Source organism: Rhinolophus ferrumequinum, chromosome 15 (genome assembly GCF_004115265.2).
Source record: "Rhinolophus ferrumequinum isolate MPI-CBG mRhiFer1 chromosome 15, mRhiFer1_v1.p, whole genome shotgun sequence".
NCBI classification, from domain to species: domain Eukaryota; kingdom Metazoa; phylum Chordata; class Mammalia; order Chiroptera; family Rhinolophidae; genus Rhinolophus; species Rhinolophus ferrumequinum.
The window spans coordinates 22,515,318-22,524,050 of NC_046298.1; the positions used below are offsets into that span (position 1 = coordinate 22,515,318).

The 8,733-nt window shown below is 43.1% G+C and overlaps 1 protein-coding gene across 4 annotated transcripts in view; it reads right to left on the minus strand.

Annotated features, from left to right (window-relative positions):
* The window catches only part of WDR59 (WD repeat domain 59), a 69,677-nt gene extending 62,726 nt beyond the window's left edge, over window positions 1–6,951 (minus strand). For all 4 annotated transcript variants that reach the window (XM_033129023.1, XM_033129022.1, XM_033129021.1 and 1 more), the window contains exon 1: window positions 6,794–6,951. In XM_033129023.1, coding sequence (XP_032984914.1) covers window positions 6,794–6,847 — 54 coding nt within the window. In that variant the 5' untranslated portion in view covers window positions 6,848–6,951. The remainder of the gene's footprint in view (window positions 1–6,793) is intronic.
* Between the last annotated feature and the right edge of the window lie 1,782 nt (window positions 6,952–8,733).

The following is an 8,733-nucleotide window of genomic DNA, read 5'->3' on the forward strand; positions in this document are numbered from 1 at the left end:
CACACAATCCACGCCCTTCCAAAGGGCATGGGTTCCTCCTCCCAACCGAATGGCAGTGGTAATATTCAAACACCACCCATGCTGAATCCAGTCACAGTCTTGTTATTGGGATGTCTACTTCTCATTTAATCTGAGATTTCTAGCACATTTCACTAGTTTTCATTTGCTAGGACTCCCATTTCCTAGGAAACACCATCTTTTCAGGATCCAATGTCTAATTCCCAAGAGACTACACCAAATCAAATGAATGTGCATTCAGGCTGAAGCATGAGGCTGATTTTAATCACGACAGTTATAGCCCTAAATTTTCTTATTTGGACAAATTCAAATCCTGTTGCAGTCTCAGGGCATTATCTGAAACAGTTTGTGCCACTGTTTGGTTATTAAATGCTCTAAGTTATTTCTAGAGACTATCAAGAGAGAATCCATTTTGTACATGCTGCTATACTCACAAATCACAAATGGTAAGCAGAAACTCTCTTCCTCACTCTCACTGGTCTTATTAATGGGTTTCTCACACTCGCACACCCTCAAGAAACATGTCATAGGCAATATTAGGGACAAGAAGCCAGAGTGCTCTCACTGGAGGCTGAAAAGTGTTTATTATTCATTCCACTAGAGTCATGAGCAGAGAAAAGCCCAGCTAGAGAGGCAGGCAGTGAAATGAAATGCCATTTTCAGAATCCTTCTGTGCAATTTACAGATTAAAGGTACATATGAAAGAAAGCAGATGGTACTTCCAACCAGGGGTGGTACCATCTTTAGAGAGGCAGAATCCTAAAGTTGCCCCAAGATTCTGGGCCCTTGGTGCACACACACATTCTCCCCATTATTCAAACACTAATCAAGGTACTACTGTGAAGGGATTTTGTAGATGTAATTAAGGTCCCAAATTAGTTGACCTTAAGACAGAAAGACCTGAAACAACCCAAATGCTAAGTCCTGACATCAGGGGGTTAAGAACCATGGGACTCTTATAACATCCCACAGCAAAAGAGGAAGGGAGCCCCTATAATGACTAAGAGAGAATTTCCTGCCATCCTGTGGGAAGGGGCCTGCTGCAAATTCAAGACAGCTTAGAGAAGTAAAGTGGTATTTTATATCCTATTATGAATGAAAACTTTAATCAGCTACTTATGCCTAAAAAAAAATTGATGAAAGTCTATCAAAATGTTTAGATTGTAGTTGTTCCTAATTTTATTCCTCTAAATGAGCCTATATTTTTGTATTATTTATATATTCCCATTGCGTTATAATAAAAAATACTTTTATTCAAAGCATTCCAAGTCTCTTCTCTTTCCACTCCTCTCATCTGGCCAAGACCCACAACGCCCACCTGTGGCCTGGTCCAGCAACAGACTCCCAACAGTCCACCTTCCTCTTTTTTTTCCATTCTACTTAACGCTAAACTTCTGAAAAAGAGTTCGATTATATCAATTCTCTGTTCTAAAACAGGGTTGGTTTTTCGCCCTCAACAGAATCAGTAGAAACTTTGGGAGGGGCCTGCAGACCCTCCCAAATCAGACGCTTAACAGAACTTTCCAGTCTGACCTCTCACCCCACCTGTTCAAGCCACACCCATGTGCAGCACTCGTGCCTTTCTCGAAGGACTCAGCAACGCTCCCAATTCTGGAGAAATACTTAAGCTCTTTCCTCTGCCTGAAAAGTCTTTCTCTCCTACTTGCTGTTGAACTTCTACTCATCTTTCAAGTCCCAAGACATACCTCCTCTACAAGGCTCACCGGGAAACAGCCAAAGGGATGCCACCTTCTCAGGAAGCACCTTCTCTGCCCCTCTGTCATAGGACTCGCTTTAATCTGCTTTGTGGTAGTTCCTGCTGTACACATTTACCTTCTCCCACTAGCGGGTGAGCCCCTGAAGGGCAGGCTCTATTTCATTTCTCCCAGAGCACCCAAAGAGGTGCTTTGTGCATGGAGGTGATATTCTACTGTTTTGAAGATAGGTCAGAATCAGGTCTAAATCAGGGTCCTTCCAGCTCATGTGTCAAAGCACTTCCTTAACGTCTCAAAGAATTTTTTCACTAGTTTCTCTTAATAATTCCTTGACAATTTATCACCTATGAATTATCTACACTTCTAAAGTGCCTTCATTTCTTTATACCTCCTAGGATAATAAAGTTTGATAGTTCACTGCCTGCTGTGTGAAACCTTCTATTAGAATAGGGAAATCTGATGAATAAAATTGGTGTACCTTACCCACACACTTTATAATGTAAAATTCCAATCATATCTTGTTTCATCCTTTGTTTTTAGACATTGAACTGTACTCCTAGGAAAACAGACTATTTCAGAACTGCTCCCTGTCAAGAGATACTTTTTTTTTTTTTTTTAAAGATTTTATTGGGGAAGGGGAACAGGACTTTATTGGGGAACAGTGTGTACTTCCAGGCCTGTTTTTCCAAGTCAAGTTGTTGTCCTTTCAATCTTAGTTGTGTCAGGCGCAGCTCAGCTCCAGGTCCAGTTGCCGTTTTCTAGTTGCAGGGGCGCCCCCACCATCCCTTGCGGGCGTTGAACCGGCAACCTTGTGGTTGAGAGGATGCACTCCAACCAACTGAGCCATCCGGGAGTTCAGCGGCAGCTCAGCTCAAGGTGCCTTGTTCAATCATAGTTGCAGGGGGCGGAGCCCACCATCCCTTGAGGGAGTCGAGGAATTGAACTGGCAACCTTGTGGTTGAGAGCCCACTGGCCCATGTGGGAATCGAACCGGCAGCCTTCGGAGTTAGGAGCATGGAGCTCCAACCGCCTGAGCCACCGGGCCAGCCCAAGAGATACCTTTTAACAGAAGAGAATAAAGTCCTTAACAGCCCTTGTTCCTTCAACTGCAGGATGGTTGCTTTTGTGGCACACTTTAGGAGTCATGTGACCTTCATGAAATGACACTACCATAGCATTAACAGTGACGTTTCATTCTTATTAGCCTGGAGAAGATGTAACTAATAATTTGGAAAATATGGGCTAACTGGTGGCTAATAAAAGATATCAATTCCATGAGACTCTGTAAGCCCCTTACACAAATTGCTACAGCCCTTCTTTTAAAAAAATCATGTTTAGGGCAGCCAGTTAGCTCAGTTGGTTAGAACGCAGTGCTCTTAACAACAAGGTTTGCTGGTTCAATCCCCACATGGGCCACTGTGAGCTGCGCCTTCCACAACTAGACTGAAACAACTACCTACCTGACTTGGAACTGATGGGTCCTGAAAAAATACACTTAAATAAATAAAAGTTTAATAATTATTTAAAAAATCATGTTCATGAAGTCAGCTGTGTTCCTTACAGCATTTGGTTTCACCACTCCAGAAAAACTGATCACATTTTATCAAAAGAAAGAAAGATTCTACACGGCATTTCTGCAGAAAAACGGAGTTCATCTGGTGCAGTAGAAAAAGTACGCACAGGCTTTGGAGTCAGAAATAGGTTCAAAACCCTTGTCCACCACACCTCAGGCATACAACAATAAAAAACAATCCAGCACAGCTCACTGACCTCTTATATTGCTGAAATTAGTCGATACTTTCTATTAGTTTTTCACTTGATCTGACTCCTCCTTAAAACCTTTGATTTCTATGACATGAGTCTTTCCTGAAACTCCTCCCAACTTTGGGCACCCCCCTTCCTGGTCTGATCCTAATCAATCCATTTCTTCCTATCTCTGCCTGGGCTCAGGCCTTCATCAGTCCTCACTGGACAGGTACCCCAGCCTCTCACCAGCCTCACTCTCCACCCTCAGGGCTGTTGTTAGACTTAAGCCTGGTTATGCTGCTTGCTTGTTCATGCTCCTTTAGTGGCTCCCCACAGCCTACAGGACAAGGTCCAACACCCTTGGCGTGCCACTGAAGATCACTTAAGACCTCTTCTCTGATCACTTCTACAGGCTGTCTCGCATCTCTCCCTCCCAAGTCCACCCCAACACTCCAACCATGACCAATTCTTGTTTTTTTCCATTTAAGTAGAGTTGGTATACAATCATATATTGTATATTAGTTTTAGGAGCACAATATAGTGATTCGGCATTTTTATATCTTACAATATGATCACCCCACTAATTCTAGTAATCATCTGTAACCCTGTAAACTCACTGTATTTTTCACTATATTCCTCTCCCCCATTTTACCTCTCTTTGAGTATAAACTATTGAATCTCCACTACACTTTCCAATACCATTGCCACTAGCCACAGGTAGCTATTTAAATGGCAATTAATTAAAATTTGATTAAATTAAAAATACAATGTGTTGTACTGACCCCATTTCATGTGTTTAACAGCCACATTTCCATCATCACAGAAAATTCTACTCGATGGAGTTGCCCTAGAAGATTATCTCTAAGTTTTCTTACAGTGTCAATACTCATTGATTCCAGGGACCACATACCGTGTTTCCTCAAAAATAAGACCTAACCAGACAATCAGCTCTAATGTTTCTGTTGGAACAAAACTTAATATAAGACCGGGTCTAAAAGACGCATTAGAGCTGATTATCCGGCTAGGTCTTATTTTCAGGGAAACACAGTAAGAGTAGATCCAAGCAGCACAGGTTCTTCACTATTAATCAGTGACAATATCTCAAGGCATTGATTTATAAAATAAATGATGCTTGTATAAGGTGTAAAAGAAAAAGAGTTTCACCTTTTAGGCTGGGATTTTTCCACTGAAAAACCCAAAAGCTTTTATTTTTTAAAGAGGCAGGGTGTTTTTAAAAGTTTATTGTTCTGGCCTTCCTCTTCAGAAAGACAATAGTAAGAGTTTCAACTCTTCATTTCTACATTAATGAAATAGTTAACAAAAAGGGTCCCTAATCCCCCACCAATTACCATCAGAATTAACCACGAAACCATGATAATTGACACGAATGTACCTTTCCAAATGAGCAGAAAAATCAGAAAGAAAAACAGAAACTCCCACAAGGCAGTTAAATTACCCAATTTACTTTGTCCTCTGACTTTGACAGCTGCTGTTTCGGTTTATTATCCTACTACTTCATAGCTTCCTAACCTATGTGTCAGCACCCTCTCTGCAGGTCTCTTCAATGACGTTTCTATAGGGAGGTCTGGTTTCTCTGTAAGAGGCTACCTGTATTTCTATGAGAATTAAAGGGTTTACAGATTAGTAGCTTCCAAATTAGCAGGTTCCATACAAGATTTTGTTCTTAGTCCCCAGTGAAAGTAATTAACAAGAAGGGTAACAGGAATGTGGTTCTTTATCCCTAGGAGTCTGGCGAGGCCTCCCCTGGGAGCGCAGGCCTCCCAGAGACACAGTGCTGACAGTACAAAGTGCTTCAGGATTCTTTAATCCAAATGCTGCCGCTCAAATTCTCCAGGGAACTATGTATCAGAGAGCACCATAGAGCAAACTGGTTGGTGGCTCCTCCACTCATTATCTTTATGACCATGGGATTTTAGAAAGAAGAAACCACATCACCCCTTGTTGTAATCCCAATTTCCCTTCAGTATAAATCATCTGAGTTTCAACACAGCGCCTGGCACAGTCTGCACCTGGCAAGAGCTCAATAAATCCTTGTTGAATAAATGAGTGACTGAAAGCCTGGCACACAGAAGGTATTCCATAAATACTGGGGTGCCAAAAAAATGTATACACAAGACCCGTATTCATCTTTTGTTATCAGTATAATATTGAGTATTACAAATTTAACACAGTTTTTTCCTTTCTTAAAATGTGTACACATTTTTTTGGCACCCTCTGTATTTGTAGCATAAAAAGCGAATCACCAAGACACTGTCCTAAGGTGGTGGGGGTACATGGTATTTGTTGAGGAATGACTGTATGACAAGCTCATAAAATATGAAGCAAGGCAGTGTAATGAGGCCAACAAGAGCCCTGGGGCCAGATGCCTTAGTTCAAATCCCAATGCAGCCACATAAGGGGACGTTGGCCAGGTCACTTGGGATCAGCCAAACAGAGATCAGCTTCTCCGTTTGGAAACAAAGGGATAATATCTATTTATCTTGTGTGGTTCTTTCATGAATTAGAAAAAGAAAATACAGAGAAATCACTTAGCACGAGGCCTGCCATATGGGACACAGGAAATTTAAAAATGGTAAAAATCACTAGTAAGTGCTAACGTTCCTTGAGGCTTACCATGTGCCTGTCACTGTACCACACATGCTAAATGTGTGAATGATCTCATAGTAAAATTCTCAAGCCAACCCTTTGAGGTGAGCAAACTAATGCGCAGAGAGTGAGGACAGGCTTGGGGCTGAGCCGGGATTCGAACCCGGCAATACGGTATTTTCCACTATTCTAGCAGCAGCGACAACTTAAAAGCTTAGGCGCCGAAACAGGCACTATACCTGCAGTTTTGTTTTTTTTAATTGAATCCACCCCCAAAGTCCTGTGAAGAAGCGTTAAGTCCACAGAGCTGTGAGGCTCAGAGAAGTTCTGCGATTTGCCCAAAGTCACTAAGCGCGACCCTCAGCCTGGGGAAGCAAACACCCCCTTGCCCACCATCCGAGTTTGGAAGCTTCCCAGCACTCACTCGCACGCAATCTCTGCACTTCGGAGTCCCAAAGCAGACACCATCCCCGTACCCCCCGCGGGGAACCCCGAAACCCTGTCGGCGCCCGCCCCAACCGCCCCCAATAGTCATCAAAGCTCCCCCTCGCCCGCTCAGGTCTAACAGTTCCGGGTCACTCTCTTGTCCACGAGCCCAGCCCAGGCTTGGGGGTCGCCCCGCCGCCCCTGAAGCGGACCCGGCAGCGTGGGGGAAGGGAACCGGGAAGGGCGCATGCCCAGAAGGCTCCATTTGGCGGCCAGCTCACCTGAGAGTCGCGAAACTCCACCACCACGTTCTCGCTGCTCCATCGCGTAGCCATCTCCTGCAGTCGGGAGCCCAGGTCCCAGAACCGCGCGTTCCCGCCACCGAAACCCGCGTACCAGGGCTCTGTAAGCCCCACGCAGCCTGCGACTGAGCCCTGCCACGCCCCGTTCCCTTCTTCCGCCTGAGCGCAAATCATTGGCTGACCCAAACACTGGCTCCACCCCCTCTTCCAGACTCCTCCAATTGAGGAACCGCCCCTACCCAAAACAGGCTCGCCCCCTCCACTTCCGTCACTCGGCTTGAGTCACACAAGCTTCGTCCCGGCTGCGGACACACACCCCCTTGCTGCAAGCTGGGCCGGGAGTTGTAGTCCAAGGTCGAGTAGCGGGTGGATAACACAGGAAAAGCTCGCAGATTGCGGTTTGGTCGAGATGCAGTGCGTGTTGTCTTCCCTGTCTCCTCGCTGGCGTCACCGGCAAGACCGAGGATGTCTACAAACCAAAATCCAACATTTGTGCAAACCTGCCATAAAGGCATTGAAAAGTCTGAATGGGAAATTTATTGTTTCGTACAGTACAGCAGCACCTGCCAAAGTGTCCAGGGACCCCAGCGAGTCTCCACAACCTTTTCATGGGGTTTCTGAAGGCAAAACAATTTTGATAATCATACTAAGACGTTATTTGCCTTTTTCACTTTCTTTCTCTCATCAGTGTACAGTGAAGTTTTCAAGAATCTACGTGGTATATATTGTATGTAGCAGATTGAATGGTAGAAGCAGATGTGAGAATTCAGCAGGGTTTTTTTTTGGTTTTTTGGGGTTCTTTTAATTAAAGTTAATTGGGGTGACAATTGTTAGTAAAGTTACATAGATTTCAGGTGTACAATTCTGTAATACATCATCTATAAATTCCATTGTGTGTTCACCACCCAGAGTCAGTTCTCCTTCCATCACCATATATTTGAAGCAGTTTTCTATTAAGCCAGACATTAAAGAGATTTGCCACTTATCCCACTGTTTTTTAAAATAAATTATTTTTCATTTACAAAATGTATTATCAATGCTAATGTGCATTAATGTACAAGTAAAATCATGAATAAATACGTTTTAAATTTTCATTTTTTAATCTATTAATTACTATCAGTATATATAGCCCACATAAAAGTTGGGGAGGGGGAATCTTTAAAAAGTTTCAAGAGTGTAAAGGGATCCTGAGATCAAAACGTTTGAGAACTGCTGATTGCACAATAAATGGTGATTAGCTACTCTTCTTTTGTCCCACCCTCTCAAATCCTGGCTTAACTGGCTTAGCTTCTATTTCTTTATAGAAGGGGAAAATGACCTGCTTGATTCACTCGGTTGTTACAAGGAGTTAAGCACAGAGCCTGGAATGTAGTCAATACTCAAGTGTAAACTATTTTTATTGTTGTTGTTGTTAATACAACTATTATTTCTATGTGCAAGGCATTGCCTGAATAGAGATAAGAAGCCTTCCCTTCCCTCCTGGGGTGTTGGATGTAATGGGGAAGACAGACTTATCAATAGGGTGAACAACGTATCCCAGCAAACCCTTCAGTCCAGATAAACTGAGACAGTTGGTCCCTGTACAACAGGTATACACTTGGCAGAATGAATTGGGTTTTACAAAAAACTTGCAAGCAATGTGCCAGGAGAGGACATCCTAAACGTCCTCTCTTTATGTCATCCTAAATCCTGACATAGCATCTTGAAGCAGGTGACTTTTAAGCTTTTCGGTATAATTAGGATTTCAATAGCGTACACTGTCAAAAATAGTACTTCAGCATTGAAGTGTGAACAAAGACCCTTAAGTGTGAAGAGAAGGATGCACTGCAAAGACACAAAGCAGTTCCTCAATTAACACTCAGGGCACTGTGCTTTTTTTCAAAGTACACTTCACGATTTGTAATTCGATATTTATTTTT